Source organism: Dermochelys coriacea, chromosome 23 (genome assembly GCF_009764565.3).
Source record: "Dermochelys coriacea isolate rDerCor1 chromosome 23, rDerCor1.pri.v4, whole genome shotgun sequence".
NCBI lineage: Eukaryota > Metazoa > Chordata > Testudines > Dermochelyidae > Dermochelys > Dermochelys coriacea.
In genome coordinates, this window is record NC_050090.1 from 4390560 (window position 1) to 4406464 (window position 15905).

Below are 15905 nucleotides of genomic sequence, written 5' to 3' on the forward strand. Positions count from 1 at the left end.
TGGCGTTGGCTCCGGGTCTACAGTGCTCGCTGGGGATGCATTAAAAGCGCCTGCGATCTGACTCAGGCATGGAGGCCCTGAGGAGCCCTCAGCGAAACCCTGACGTGCGGCTTAAACTATGCCCCAGCCAGGTTCCTTGCTGCCCTCCATGCATGGGCCAGAGACTCTCAAAGTACATAACCCTCTTTCACTGAGCGGGGAAGGCACCTTAGGTTACCCAGTGAGTCAGTGGCAGAATCAGACATGGAAAATCCCTGGAGTCCTGACTCCCTGCCCCCTACTTTACCGACCAGACTCCACTCTCTTCCCAGAACCAGGGGCAGAATGCAGGAGTCCTATTGGGGAAAGTCCCTTCTCTGCTCTGTGCCTCAGTTTCTCCTCCTATCCTTTGGGCTGTGACCTCTTCAGAGCAGGGACTGTCTCGCGCTGTGTCTATGCAGCACCTGGCACAATGGGGTCCTGATTTCAGCTGGGGTATGTGCAGCACCATCACAACGGAGCCCTGAGCTCAGTCAGGGGCCTCTGGGCACTATCTTAATACAACTAATTATGAGTCCTCACTGTCAGTCCACTAAACAAGGCTTTGCACCACACTCCCTCTTAGAGACAGGAGAGCCCAGGACTCCTGCTGCCCTAACCAGTGGGCAACACTCCCCTTCTTGCAATGGGAATAAACCCAGGAGTCCTGACTCCCAGTCTCCCTCATGCCTGCTCTAACCATTAGGCCAGGTACATACACCAGAGCATCATGCATAATTCCCTTGTCGTCTCTTCTATTTCTAAAGCATACTGTATTCAAAGATCCCAAAACATCTGACAGACTGGGATGGGAATCAAGTCACCCACCACTGGGGTGGGGTGTGGCAGCTGTTTATACAGGCATCGCTCACCCAGCACTGACATGCAGCCACATGCCAACTACAACAGCAATAACTGCATGACAGCCAAGAAGAGACGAAGAGCCCAGTGTCCAGGTGGTCCCAGTGTCTGCTCACTGAGGCAGAATCCCACCACAGGGGCTTCCCCCCCCACACAGGTGCCCAGCTGTGCTAAACTCACCTCCAGCGGGAGCTGCCAGGGACGTGGCTGGAGCTGCTCACCCGGGAGAGGAGGCGCTATCCCTGCACAGGGCACTGATGCAAGATGCTGTCTCCTGTACCCTGGCCAGGAGCTATAATGGGTAGGTGGTCTCCCCAACCCAGGTGCCCCCTGTTTCCCCCACCCCATGGAGAGGGAGTATCCCAGGGGAGACCGGGAGGAGGTCCACAGTCATGGACAGGGCAAAGCTCCTGGATCATCGGTGGCTGAGTAGGGGCCCAGGTGTGAATTGGGAGTAGAGGGGGAACATACTTGGGGATCTGTGGGGTTCGTTTCTCCCATGCCCCATGCACTGGACCCCAGCACTGATGGGAACAGCCCCCGGTGTCCTTGCGCGTGGCCCCTCCTGTAGTGAAGTGATCCTGGGAGAGCAGCAAATGTAATTTTAGTAGCTACTAACAAGGCAGAGCTGGCACCATGCAACCGGTCAGCTCACCATGGCCCCCACCATCCCTTTCCTGTCCTGAGCCATCAGCAGAACCCAGTGATGGAGCTGGGTTCTCTTGCCTGCTCCGGGATGGAAGTGAAATCTAGTGGTTAGAGTGGGGTGGGGGGTGGCTGAGAGTCAGGACTGCCTGGGTTCTGTGCCCAACTCTGGGGCAGGAGTGGGGTCTAGTGGTTAGAGCAGAGAGCGGGGAGATCTGGGTTCTGTGCCCAACTCCAGAGGGTTGGGGGGAGTGTCTAGTGGTGAGAGCAGAGGGGGCTGGGCTTAAGGCTTCCTGGTTTTATTTCCAAGTCACAGCGGGGACTGTTGTCTAGTAGGTAGAACAGGAGGGACTGGCAGCCAGGACTCACAGCACCTGTAATGGTGAGAGACGAGGGAGAACTAACAGGCAAGGTGCCTGGATCCTATCCCCATCTCTTGTTCACTGGATGACCTTGGGTGATCGCCCCACCTCGTGCCTCAGTTTCCCCATCAGGGGCTGTTTCAACAGCTGCAATCCCTTCCTCCCCCTGACACTGAACCAAGTTAGGTTTGCTGCATCCTGGCTGGGGACTGAGCGCTTCCCGCATACTAAGGCCAGGAGGGATGTACTCTCCGGAGACCAGCAGAATGCAGTAAGTCGGGCCGGACACCGGTCTGACTGGCTCTGTCTGACAGGAGCTATTGTTCCAAAGCACAAGAAAAGAGCTGAAGAACATCTTTGAAGTTTCTCTGTTCTTCATCTTGACAACAAGAGAATGGGAAAGGCAGAGAGCTGGGGGGAGGTGCCAGGGGGCAGCGGTGGGAGCCTGCAGCCCGCCCGATCGATGGATTGATCCTTTCCTTTGCTCAGCACAGGGCTCTGAGCCCAGGCTGCGCCTTTCAACTCCACGTTTCCCCTACAGCGATTAGAACTGAAAGAGAAAGAAAAATGGGGGTGCAGAATACCGTGCTGCATTATGGAAGGGAGGGTGAGACAGCGTGGGACCAAGGCTGAGGTGTTTGGGCTGTGCGTGGGTTGGGGGACTGGGAGGGGGGTCGGCTTTCCAGATACTTGGCTCCAGTTGGGGTTAATGGTCAGATGTCACCGTTAAGATCTCAAAGCGCATCACGGTATTTAACCACACAGCCAACCCACCCAGTTATCTCATTTTATAGGAGAGGAAACTGAGGCACACAGAAGGGGTGTCCGAGGTGTCAGCACTGGGGATAGAATCCAGGAGTTTTGACTCTCAGCTCCCCCCACTTCCCCCAGTCAAACCATTAGATCCCCACTTCCCCTCCTAGAACTGGGATGAGAAACCAGGAGTCCTGGCTCGTTTGCTGGGCTGCCCTGATGGCTCAGGGTCGACAGAGAATAGTCACAGCACAGTCCATCCCAGTCATGCTCCTGATTCACCCCCGCATGGGCCATGGGGGACAGAAAAAAGGTACAGTTCAGTGCGCTCCGGCCATGCCCCCAATCCACGCCTTACACCAGGGGGCTGGGCGCAGGGTCCTTCCACCAATCGGTGCGGCCCCCCCTGCACAACGTGGAATTCCACCACATTAAGGCCCCTTGACACTGACCGAGCAGCCTGAGTTCACGCAGCTCATCTGGGGCAGCGCGGGGAACGGAACCCAGATCTGAGCCCATGCCCCTTCCCCTGCAGGGCAACCTGAGAGATCAAAGTAATTGACAGATCTGAAGCATTTTCAACGTGTGTGTGTGCACGCATGCGCGTGTCTGTGCGCGCGCGTGTGCGTGTGTGTGTGCATTGTGGGTACTTGAAGTCCATCACTGAGAATTCACCAGGGCATTTAGACAAAGGTGGCTGAGTTCAGTGCCCCTCTGCCCGGGTGCTCCCCCCCACCCCCACGCACACCAGCCATAGTCAATCCAGCCTTTAACACAATCACAGTCATAAGGCAACATGTGTAAGTGAGCCCTCATTTGTTGCCGAGATCATTACTGCTATTAATTATTCATGCTGCAAGGGCCAAGAGACACAGCGACAGACAAGGAGAAGGGGAGGTGGCCCAAATGTTTTCTAGTGCAGGTGAAACTCAGCTAAGACAAAGCCCCGGTGTTTGCTAAGGATCCGCGGCACGGCTGTTACCATGTGTGTCCTGGCTTCGCTGGGGACGTGGTGGGGGAACTCCTACCTCTTTTGTGCAAAGAGACTTGGTGCTAAAATGGCATCTGAGTGGCGGAGGGCCCGGGCAGGTCGGGGGGTGTCCTGGATGAGCCCTAAGCCTTCCAAGAGCTGATTTGCATCGGGTGGTCTGTCTCCATTGGGTTCATAGAGGGGACAGATCAAGGTGCCAGGGCGGGGTGAGTATTATCAGGTTTGGCCAGGGATAGAAGGGGGTTCTGCTTCTGGCTGCTAGGCCAGGGTCAGAGCTTGGGGAAGATCCTTACCCCTGAACACAGAGATGGGGCTGAACCAAACCCATGGAACTGGGGACATCTGGACCTAAACGTGTGCTGGCTCTAAACAGTGTAGGTTGTGCCCAGCCCTGCCCAAAAGGCTTTGGGCCTGATGCTGAGTTATTCCATCTCTTCACTTGGGGACAAGGGTAGGGGGAGGTGGCTTTAAGCCCCCTTTGTGCTCCCCATATTCTATGCCTGGCCCCCAGTGTCACCTAGAGCAGCTTCAGGGCTGCTCTAACTCATGTTCTGCTCCCTATGGACCCTGAGGGGCAGAGAATAGCCAAAGCGCAGTGTACTCCAGCCACACCCCTGATCCACCCCCTATGGGACTTGGGGGGCAGAGAAGAGCCACAGGGCAATGCACTCCAGCCACGCCCCCGATCTGCCCCATGGGGGGGGCTGTTTTGACAAAATGGAAATATTTTGCAAAATCATATAAAAAAAAACTCCCGTGAAAAGTTTTGATTTTTCCTATAGAAACTGACTTGTCATTTCAAAAATTGCTTATATAAATATATAAAATCAAAATGAAATGCTTTGATCGGCCCAACGTGAAAGTTGGGAGGGGGGAATTTCATTTCATGAAAATTTTGAAATTTTGGCTTTTCCTCCCGATGAGGGATGGGAAAAAAATAAACAGAAACCTCAACATTTCTCCCACGGCAGAAAATCAATTTTCCCACCTGCTGTAGTTCCCATCAGATACTCAGACTGGTGACGTGCCCCAGGGATCCCTCTGCAGGGTGGGGGAACGGGAGACGTCTGATTGCCCTGGAGCAAACCCCTCTATGTCTAGGCCTCCCCTGGCTCTGACCAGCGGGAGCCCATTAGCACATCCAGCGCCCAATACAAGACAATTCAGATCTTACGCTAGTCTGACTACTCAGCACTTTCCAGCTGCAGACCTCAAAGTATGTTTCAAAGGAGGTCGGTATCATTATCCCCATTTCACAGATGGGGAAACTGAGGCATACTGAGGAAATTGAGCAGCCCACAGCACCGAGAAAGTCAGCGGAAGAGTTCTGTCTCCACTACCACCTGCCCCACCAGTAGACTCCACTCCCTTCTCAGAGCTAGGATTAGAACCCAGGAGTCCTGGCTATCAGCCCCAGGAATAAAACCCAGGAGTCCTGGCCACCAATCCTGTGCTCTAACCCCAACCGCAGGAATAGAACCCAGGAGTCCTGACTCCCAGCCCTGTGCTCTAACCACTAGCCCCAGGAATAGAACCCAGGAGTCCTAACTCCCAGCCCTGTGCTCTAACCACTAGACCACCTCGATCCTGTCCGTTTCATTAGACAGTCACAACCTGGATCTTGCTCTCACTGAAGCTAATGAGAGATTTGCCCTTGGCCTCAATGGGAGACGGGTTGCTGGGCGTAACACTGATGCTCAGAGGTGAAATGGGAGGCACCTTTCCATCCACTGATGCACCGGACCTGGTAGATCGTCGCCTTGTGATGCTCACTGCAGCCCACTGGGTCACGTTGCTCATGCATTTTAAGCCGCCGCACGCTCTGGCCACCTGATTGGAATTTATTTCCAGCGCGTATCCATTATTCATGTTAGTACACAGCTCGCATCACTCCTACCTGCGAGAGCCCGAGGTAAATAGACACCGTCTCGGAGATGTAAAGAAACTTCCCCTCTTGGTTTAGTGCAAACACAAACCCGTCCAGAGACTGAGAAGAGAAGAGAGAGACAGAGAGAGAACATATTTACTATGCAGCTCACTCGGGCCGGGCACTGGCAGCACCAATGCTTTCGGTGCCGATGGGATTAGCTCGCCGTCGCAATGGCTTTCTTCTACACGCGCTGCGCCCCGCGAAGTGACTCGATTTCCAGAGCTGGCCATCGCCTGCCTGGGTTTGCAAAGACGACAACTCAATTCCGGAGGAGGGGGAAGCGGGGACAGTGGATGGGAAAGTCAAGCTGGGACCAAAGCCCCCGTTGAAAGCCGCAGCTTGGGAACTCTAACGGCAATCTCCTGTCTGTGTCCATCTGGTGTCACCTGTCTTATACTCAGAACCGACTTTTTGTTCCGTATTTGTACAGCGCCTGGCACAACGGGGTCCTGGCCCATAATTGGGGCGCCTAGGTGCTACCGTAATACACCTAATAGCAATACAAATGTATAGCGCTTGGCACAGAGAGGTCCTGGACTCTGAGTGGGTCGCCTAGATGCTACCATAATACACCTAATAGGAAGGAAAGTGTGCAATGTCTAGTACCATAGGGTGGGGGTGTGTGTGGGGAGGGGCTGGTCTGTGACTGGAGCACCTACGTGCTACCGTAATACACCTAATCAATAATAATCCCAATGGTTTGATCCTTTCACAGTGCTATGGGAGGCCCCAGGTGCCCTGTCCCATCTCCAAGCGCCCACCAGGGCCCGGGCTCAAAAGGGGATCTCGGCCTACCTTCCACAGACCATCATCAGACCATTGTGCAGGGCAATAAAATATCCTGCACTGCCAGCCCCAGAGGCTGACAGCAGCTATGCGCCCACTGGCCTGTTTCATGGCAGGACCCAAACATGCCCTGCTTGCTACCCCATATGCCTCACTCCGATCAGCACAGCTGAGCCGAGCTCTGGCCTCCCTTCTGACCTGGCCAGCTGTTGCTCATTTCACACCATCCATTAGTGGCCACAGCTTTGGGTTCCCATCGCCTTGGCTTAGTTTTAACCACCTGGTCCACGGCTGCACAGCCCCTTAGCCAGCCCCCCTGAGCCTTCAAAAGCAGCTGTTTAAATAAGGCCACTTCTGGCCGGATGTGTGGGTGGGGAGGAGTCCATGAGACGAACCTCCCCCAGCAGCTGCCTGCCAGTATCCCAGGTGCTGAGCCCACTGGCTGGTTTCAGGGGTGAGGATGAACTGTGCGGGCAGACCCCAGGGTCTACAGTCTCAGCCCCGAAGGTGTCTAAGATGCTGAGCCGTGACCTGGTGGCATGCCCCTCTCCCCTTCCACCCCCAGCTGCTCAGGGGAAAGAGGAATAATGGGCTGGCTTTCAGATGAGATGCAAATTTATATCCCACTGCAATTTATGCAAGAGACAGGAAGGTTATCGCCAGTGTCCTGGCCAAATTCCAGCCCGGTTGATTGTATCTCACCGCTTTAAATTCCCCTCTCAGTGGGTGCAGGATTGCTCTTCATGGCCTGCCCTAGACTGGCATGCGGCCACAGCCCCTACGCCCCTCCCCACAAGTGGCAGCCTCTAGGCAAGGGATTCCTGTTTAAACAGCTGCTGCACTCCACCCCAGAGGTGGCCCCATCTCAACACTGTGTGAGTGATCCCTGTATAAATGTCTGCCATGCTGCACCCCAGAGGTGGTTGCATCTCAGCACTGGATGAGACATCTTTTTATCAATAGCCCCCATTGCCCCATGCCAGAGGCAGCCCTAGCTCAATATCAGTTGAGGGGGCCCTGTATAAACATCTGCCACATCCTACCCTAAGCTAAGTTAAGGTGCACTGCAGGGAGTTACACTCAGGAAAGCAAATCCTGGCATTTCAGAACCAGATGATAGTGCCCTTTATAAACAGCTGCCGTAACCCACCTCAGAGACAGCTGCATTTCAGTGTAGGGTGAGGTTATCGCAGTCTGTTAAGGGACTTGGGGTCCTTAAACCGCCCTCCCCGACCTGGATTGATTAGACTGACTACTGGGCCCATTTGTGATGGCCTGAGCTAGGATTTACCCCGCTGAACATGATACCCCGCAGCACTCCTGAATTGTGTCTGCAAAAGGAGTCAAGATGCCTCCAAGGGCCAAACTCCACCCTGGTGTAACTCAATGGCATTACACCTGCTTATGCCATGGCTGGATTGCACAGTGGAGCACTGCCCCCAGTCAGCTGAATGGAGTGTTAACCCTGCTGCCCAATGATGTTCCTCCCCACCCCCCAACATTGTTAACCCTTTCAGTGCTGGATGCCTGAGGAGGAACAGCCATCACACTGAGGAATTCCCCCCCCGCCCAGGAGGGGAGGGGTGGGCACCCTGTAGATTAAGAAGAGACACATAGCTAGAGTGCACAATACTCTGATGTGAGATCATGATTCCCAGCCGGGCCATCAGGGGGCACTGGACAGCCCAGACAGGCTTGCCTGGCTGTATTTCATGCAGTCGTACAGTTGGCTTCAAACTTGGGTGATTTTAGGTGGCAGATTTCTTTACCTCCCACCCGCAACCCCAAGCTGCGGCTGGCCTTGATTTCCTGGTCTAGTGAACTGAGCACAGGATTGGGAGCCAGGACTCCTGGGTTCTCTTGCCAGCTCTGGAAAGGGAGTTGGGGGCTGGTGGGTTAGAGAAGGGCGGGATAGGAGTTAGGACTCCTGGGTTTCATTCCCAGCTGTTGGGAGGGGAGTGGGGTCTAATGGCTGAGCGGGTGGGGGGGTGGGCTGGGAGTCCGGACTCTTGGGTTCTATTCGCAGCTCTGGGAGGGAGTGTGATGTGCATAGAGTTGGCAGGGAGGGGGCTGGGAGTCAGGACTCCTGGGTTCTATTTCAGGGAGTGGAATGGGGTCTTGTGATTACAGCAGGGTGGGCTAGGAGTCAGGACTCCTGGGTTCTGGTCCCAGCTGTTGAGAAGGATGCTGTCGCTAGCATTTAGAGCAGGATAGGCTGGGAGCCAGGACACTTGGGGTCAATTCCAAACCCTGCCACTGCCCTTGCATGGGACCTTGAGGTGAGTCACTCCACCACCTTGCCAGCAGGGATAAGGACACTGGCCTGCCTCTTTGCAAAGCTCTTCCAGAGCCAGAGCTGCAAAGCTCTAGGAGGAGCCAGACTCAGCACTACTCAGAGGGCCCCGCAGACCGACCAGTGGGTGGCGGAGACGCAAGGCGAGCTCCGGTCTCTGATATAGGCAGTGCGTGCGTGTGGATCCAAGGAACAGGAACAATTGTTCTGAATGCCGCCTGAATACATTTGTGCCAACACAATCCCCCCACCCACCCTGTTATGGAGAGACATGATAATAATGGGAGATGAATGCCACTGACAGTCACGTTAACATTCAGCCGCGTTAATTACCACTGCCAGACAAAATTGCTTTTTTATCAAGTGGTTGCGATGAGCCACTCGCAGGTCAACAGTAATTAAACACTTGACACCCTTTTTGGGGGGAATGGGGTGGCTTTCATTTGATGGGGAATTGATGTGTGTGTGTGTGGGGAGGAACAACCCCCCCAACAGATTATTCTTATGTCAAGTTTATTACAGGTGAGGGAGGGGAAGTTTTAAACATGAAAACTACCAGCCCCTCCTGACACCGACAAGGTTTTCAACATGATGGACTAGAAAGCAGCCCGTTCTGGGATGGCCCAAAGAGAGTCTGTGCCTGGCTCCAGGAGGGGAATGGGTTAGCTCAGGGGGGCTGGAAATCAGTCTCCTACTATAAGGTGGGTGCACAACTAGTTAGAAAACTGAGAGTAATTATCAATGGTTCACAATCAAGCTGGAAGGGCATATCGAATGGGGTCCCGTAAGGATCTGTCCTGGGTCTGGTTCTAGTTAATATCTTCATCAATGATTTGGATAACAGCATAGGAAGTACACTTAAGAACATAAGAACGGCCATACTGAGTCAGAACAATGGCCCATCTAGCCCAGTCTCCTGTCTTCCGACAGTGGCCAGTGCCGGGTGCCCCAGAGGGAATGAACAGAACAGGTAATCAAGCTGGGAGGGGTTGCAAGCGCTTTGGAAGGCTGGATTAGAATTCAAAATGATCAACTGGAGAAATGGACTGAAATAAAGAGGCTGAATTTCAATAAGGACAAATGCAAAGTACGCCACGTAGGAAGGATCTGGGAGTTAGAGTGGATCACAAACGAAATATGAGTCAACGGTGTAACGCTGGTGCAAAAAAAAGAACCTCATTCTGGGCTGTATTAGCAGGCATGTTGTAAGCAAGACACGAGAAGTGATTCTTCTGCTCTACTCCGCGTTGATAAGGCCTCTGCTGGTGTCTTGTGTCCAGTTGTGGGCACCACACTTTGGGAAAGATGTGGACCAATTGGAGAAAGTCCAGAGAGAGCAACAAAAATGACTAAAGGCCTAGAAAACATGAGCTATGAGGGAAGATTGAAAAAACTGAGTTTGTCGGAGAAGAGAAGACTGAGAGGGGACCCAATAACAGTTTTCAAGTATATAAAAGGTTGTTACAAGGAGGAGGGAGAAAAATTGTTCTTAACCTCTGAGGACAGGACAAGAAGCAATGGGTTCAAATTGCAGCCAGGGAAATTTAGGTTGAGATTAGGAAAAACTTCCTAACTGTCAAGCTAGTTAAGCTCGGGAACAAATCACCCAAAGGTATTGTGGAATCTCCGCCATTGGAGGTTTTTAAGAACAGGTGAGACAAACCCCTGTCAGGGATGGTCTAGATAATACTTAGTCCTGCCTCAGTGCAGGGGACTGGACTAGGTGACCTATTGAGCTTCCTTCCAGTCCTACATTTCTAATGCTTTCTGTGACTTCTGAGGTCTATTGCCAGCTCTGGGAAGGGAGGTCGGTCTAGTGATCAAAGCAGGGGAGGAGGTGGGGCTGGGAGTCAGGATTCCTCGGGAGAGGAAGGCAGTAGTGACCAGTAGACATACGTCAGATGGTCTGGGAGTCAGCCTAAGCAGCCACTGCAACTGGGATTCCTGGTGGCCCTGGGAAAGAGAGATCCGTGCCTGCCGAGGTTGGTGCCCTGTCTCTTCCACAGGTGTGGGGGGGGCACAGAGTGGTGGGGGCCGGGCTGTTCCTTACTTTGTTAGTCTGTGAGTGTGGCTTCCCCATGGGCAACCCTCAGGTAGAGTAGCAGGGGGAGGAGCGTTGGAAGAGGGGAAATTGGCAGGTAGGGAAGGAGTATGGAAGGGAAAGGAGAAGAACCTACCCAGTGCCCCCTATCCCAGTCCAGCAGAGCCCGTCTCCCTCAAGCCAGCTCTGGGATGTAGACCCTGCGTTGCAGAGAGATGTGGGTCTGAGCTGGAGTGGATTTGGGGCACCTCAGGCTTTGTTCAAGGGGGGTGGGCTGGGGGGAGAGATTCGTAGAGTCTGCCTCCGGCTCCAGATTTTCTAGAACTTTGCCAACTGGAGGTTGCACTTGGCCCCGGCTACGCGTGATCTCTGGGCTGCAGCAGGGTTCTCAGTTTGGTTGGTTGGTCTAATTGGGCCACCTCACAGAGGTGAGGCTGTTCTGGGGGGCTGTGGAATCTCAGCTTCCATTTAAAAGGCTTGTTAAGTCTCTAGGTCTTACGCAGAGAAAACCTTGAGCATCATGAACCGAGGGCGCCACGTCTGCCGCCAATGGGCTCTGAGAGAAAGGCAAACTGACCTCCTGTAACTCCATGGCATGTTAACTCTGAAACCTAGCAATGGCATGCCACATCTCAATGTTAACTCTTTAATTGCTGCTCAAAGCCGGATGCACTATTCCAGAGATGGGAAGGGAACCCAGGCGTCCTGACTGCCCGCGCCACTGCTCTAACCCATGCCCCTCCCAGAGCTGGGCACAGACCCCTCTCTGGGCCATCCCAGAACAGATTGTGGATTCTATTCCATTGTATTTAAAACCTTTTCAGCGTTGGGAAGGGATAGTAACTTTCACATTTAACTCCTTCTCCTCCCTCACCGGAACAATCTACTGTAAATGGCACCTCAATTTGTCGTCTTGAGTGGGCGGGGCTTGCTTTGTGGGTGTGGCTTGTGAGAATGACTCACTCCCCTCCCAGTTTGACCCCACATTGCTGAGCCTAAACATCTGGGCAGGGATCTCTTTATTTCTCACAGCTGCATGCTCCCCTGTTACAAATACCCTGGAAGCGCTATGGGCTGATGGCTACAGCACTGGGCTGAGATGCAGGTATCTGGGTACTATTCTTGGTGCTGCCACTGGCCCAGTGGGAGGGCTTGTCTTTTCCCAACTCTGAGCCTCAGTTTCCGCAACTGTAAATGGGGCTACTGCCCTGCTTTGTAAAGCTTTCAGATCCACCGATTAAAAAACACTATAAAGAGCTATAAATTATATTTCCGCCCAGCTCTGGAGATAGAACCTAGGAGTCCTGATTCCCGGCCTCTCCTGCTCTAACCACTAGACCCCACTCCCCTACTCCATGAGCTGGGATCTATTTCATGGAGGAAGTATAGCTCCTATATAACTACTGTATATGACATTATAATGAATTCTTACTGAATGCCCTTTGAAAGATAACAGCTTAAATCAGAGACTCCCCACCTGGGGTCGTGCACCCCACGGTCAGGGTATGGGGGGTCACAAGCAGGTTTCCAGGGGTCACACCCATTCCCTCCATTTCTGAATGGGGAGACATAAGGGGCTCCTGAATATCCTGGTGGGGGGGATCCTGGTGTGATTTCCCTGTTGTAACACTGGATGGGACCTTAGGAGCAGATTGGGAACCATGGGGTTAAATTAAAGAGGGAGTAGAGGGAGGAATTATTACAAAGGATGAACCAGGCAGCATCAGGCTATTCCACTGCAGGTCACCCTGAGATCTGGGGTCCCCCCCAGCAACCCCCTTCCCCCCCAACCTCAGACAAGTCCACCTGCCTCCCTGCAAAGCAGCTGTCAAGCTAAACCCACCCCTTTCCCTACAGCCCCCCCATCCCATAATGCAATTACTTGGAATGAAGCTGCATTAGTCCCGGGGCGAGCGCTGGGTACCAGGAAGGCAGCAGGTGCCTGGGACGTGGAGGGGGCTGCTGGGGAGCAAATGCAGTTTGCAGGGGCCTGGCCGAGCCGCGCAATCACATTACGTCCCTGCCCCTCGGCGCGGCGCCGGCTCACAAGCTGGTAACTCAATAACGCGGCTGCTCACCTCGGCGCTGGGTGCACAACACCTGTCCCGAGCCCCTGGCGGACCTCCCTGCTTCGGGGGGGACGCGAGCACCAGGGGCTGAGCTGAGCAACAGAAGCAGCTTTTGCTCTGTCTGCTCCACGTGGCTATTGGGGGAGACTGGAAGTCAGGACTCCTGGGTTCTATTCCCAGCTCTGGGAGAGGAGTGAGGTTTAGGGGATGAGCAGGAGTCAGGACTCCTGGTTCTAGTCCCAGCTTGTGGAGGAGAGCGGGGGGGGTCAGGACTCCTGGGTTCTATTCACACCTCTGGGAGGGGGAGGTGTGCAGGACTCCGGGGTTCTATTCCCAGCTCTGGGAGGGGAGTGGCGGGGGGTGTCAGGATTCTGGGGTTCTATTCCAACTCTGGGAGGGGACTGGGGCCTAATGGTTGGTAGGGTGGTTGGGTGGGAGTCAGGACTCCTGGGTTCTATTCTCAGCTTTGCCACTGATGTGCTGAGGAAAAATAACTTCATACCTTCACCCCAGTGAGGGGCTGCACGAGTTAATGAGACAGCTTCCCCTTGAGCCGTCCCTTCCTTTGCCAACCCAGAGAGGAACTGAAGCTGAGCAATATGGCAGGAAAGATGGTCCCAAAAGAGGAATTGCCACAGGCATGGGGCGGAGCCTGGCTAGGGCCATGAGCAGCATGCTAGAGAGCCGATCTCAAGGGAGAAGACCAGGGGAGCAGGGCTAGACACAGGCTGCGAGAACAGCTGAGCACTTGCTAGACACATGCTGGGGGCGAGTGGAAACCCCAGGGAGGGAGATGAGCTAGTGAAGCTAATGGACAACGTTGGCCCAAGAAGAAATGACCAGGAATCAGTTGCGGCTGGAGACCATCAGAGAAGGGAGAGTCTGGAACAGCCTCCCAACAGGAGCCGTGGGGGGCAAACAACCAAAGATGATCTGACGAGGGGGGACTGGCTCCATGACCCTATGTCCATCCTATGCGTCATCACCCCTGTGGCTGCCGAAAGGTACTGGGATTATTTCTACTTCAAACAGGATGATTTTCGAGGGGGAGATTCCCAGGCTGGAGGGTCCCACGGGGAAGGAACCGGCTCCATCTCTATGCCAGAAACACGGAACTCACCCAGTTTGGATCAGAGTCAAGGCCCATCAAGCCTGGTATCCCTGTCTTGGACAGCACCCGGCACCAGTTGCTGCAGAGGAAGATGTAAGAAGCCTGCCAGGGACAGATGTGGGATTCCCCACACCCTGAAGCGTCACCCTAATTGCTTCCCAATGCCAGTGGGCGCACTGGGATCAGGCAGTGAGGTCAGCTGGGCTGACCAATTCAGAGTACCCCTGCTCACATATGTCATGATCTGTATCTACAGGGGTTGTGTAAGGTATCCCTGGAAAACCAAGGACACACTGACCATTAATATTCCTGCACGGGGTACGTACGGGAAACACCCAAAGCCCTAAACAAATGTGAAGGAAATATTCAGCTAAAATATGTTTGGCCCAGACAAGCCTGGGGAATGGGGAACGAGGAAAGGCCCACGCCTCCATCCAGGTGCCATCACAGCTCAGGGGCCATGCATGGGCCTATCGGAGACTGCAGGGACAGATCGCTTTGCATTGCAGAAAGCATCAACGGGGGAAAAAAGAGCCTTGAACCTTCCCCATGAGAGCCATGGCACCTTGGCACCCTGGTCTTGGAGAAATCTCTGGACTATAAAAGAGAGGGGCAAAGAACCCCTAGGCAGGGGGTTGGGAGCGGAGGAGCCACCTTGCTGTAGGAGGTGTGGTAAGAATCTTACCTCGAACCACCCCAGACCCATAGGGTTAGAAGGGACTGTAAGGGTCATCTAGTCCAGTGGCTCTCAACCTTTCCAGCCTACTGTACCCTTTCAGGAGTCTGATTTGTCTGGCATATCCCCAAGTTTCACTTCACTTAAAAACGACTTGCTGACAAAATTAGACCTAAAAAGACAAAAGTCCCAGCCACACTGTTACTGACAAATGGCTGACTTTCTCATTTTTTCCATCTAATTATAAAATAAATCGATTGGAATATTAATATTGAACTTACATTTCAGTGTATAGTCTATAGAGCAGTATAAACCAGTCATCATCTGTATGGAATTTTAGCTTGTACTGACTTCGCTAGCGCTCTTTATGTAGCCTGTTTGTAAAACAAGCCAAATCTCTAGAGGAGTTGATGTACCCCCTGGAAGACCCCAGTAGTACCTGTGCCCCTAGTTGAGAACCACTGAGCTAGTCTAACCCCCTGCCAAGATGCAGGATTTGTTGCATCTACCAACAAAGCCCTTTCAAGTCACTTTTATTTGCTTTTGTGCCCGTTTCTGACGGTATCCCTTACACCAGAACTCACTTAAAACCTCACAGAAACTTGGCTGACTTCTATTCTAAATCAACCTTTTATTTTGAATCAACCCCATGCTGGGTTTGGGGGAAAGTCAGGACTGGGGGGTGTGCTGGGGTCACCAAGGCTGGTGGAGCCCAGGGTGTGGCTGGGGGGGTGACAAGCAGGCTGCTGGAGTCAAGGCTGCTCAACACACAGGCACTCAGCACATGGTTGTAGTCAGGCTGGGAGCTAGAGCAGCTGAACGTTCTAAGGCACTCGGGGTTACTGGACTGGCAGTGACACAACTTCTCACTGGTCTGGGTTGGCCCCCAAAACATGACAGGCTGAGGCTCAGGTGATCCAGGATCTATTCCCGGCTCAGCCGCTAGCCTGCTGGCAAGTCACTTCCCCTCTCTGTGCCCCAGTTTCCCATCATAAAATGGAGATCAGAATACTGATGATCTTTCCTAAAACGCTTTGAGATCCAAGCGTGATAACAGCTAGGGCTGTCTTATGGTTAGTCTCCTCTCCACCATTTCCGTTAGCATGAACGAGTCTAACCCTTGCGACAGCAGGGTCAGATCTGTCCTTGTGGCGCCCCTGACTTGATGAATCTTACACTAGGAATGGAGCGTTCTTGCTCTTTTTTTATCCCTTCCTTTCTGCTGCCTGGGGCCCTCATCGGAAGCCGTTGGTGGGGAGCTAAGGAACCAGCCTGAGTCTGAATTAACATGACAGGTGGTGGGGGTGTTCTTCATTTTGCTCTTAAATTCTCAGTCCAAATGGGCTGTGAGTGTCCATTGGCCTGAGCG

At 53.5% G+C, this 15905-nt stretch overlaps 1 protein-coding gene across 3 annotated transcripts in view; it reads right to left on the minus strand.

The window, feature by feature from the left end:
• NPAS1 (neuronal PAS domain protein 1) overlaps positions 1-15905 on the minus strand; it is a 99868-nt gene that overhangs the window by 25294 nt on the left and 58669 nt on the right. For 2 of the 3 annotated variants that reach the window (XM_038381516.2, XM_038381517.2), the window contains exon 5: positions 5528-5617. The exons of the other annotated variant lie outside the window; for it this stretch is intronic. In XM_038381516.2, coding sequence (XP_038237444.1) covers positions 5528-5617 — 90 coding nt within the window. The remainder of the gene's footprint in view (positions 1-5527; positions 5618-15905) is intronic. 3 annotated transcript variants of the gene reach the window in all.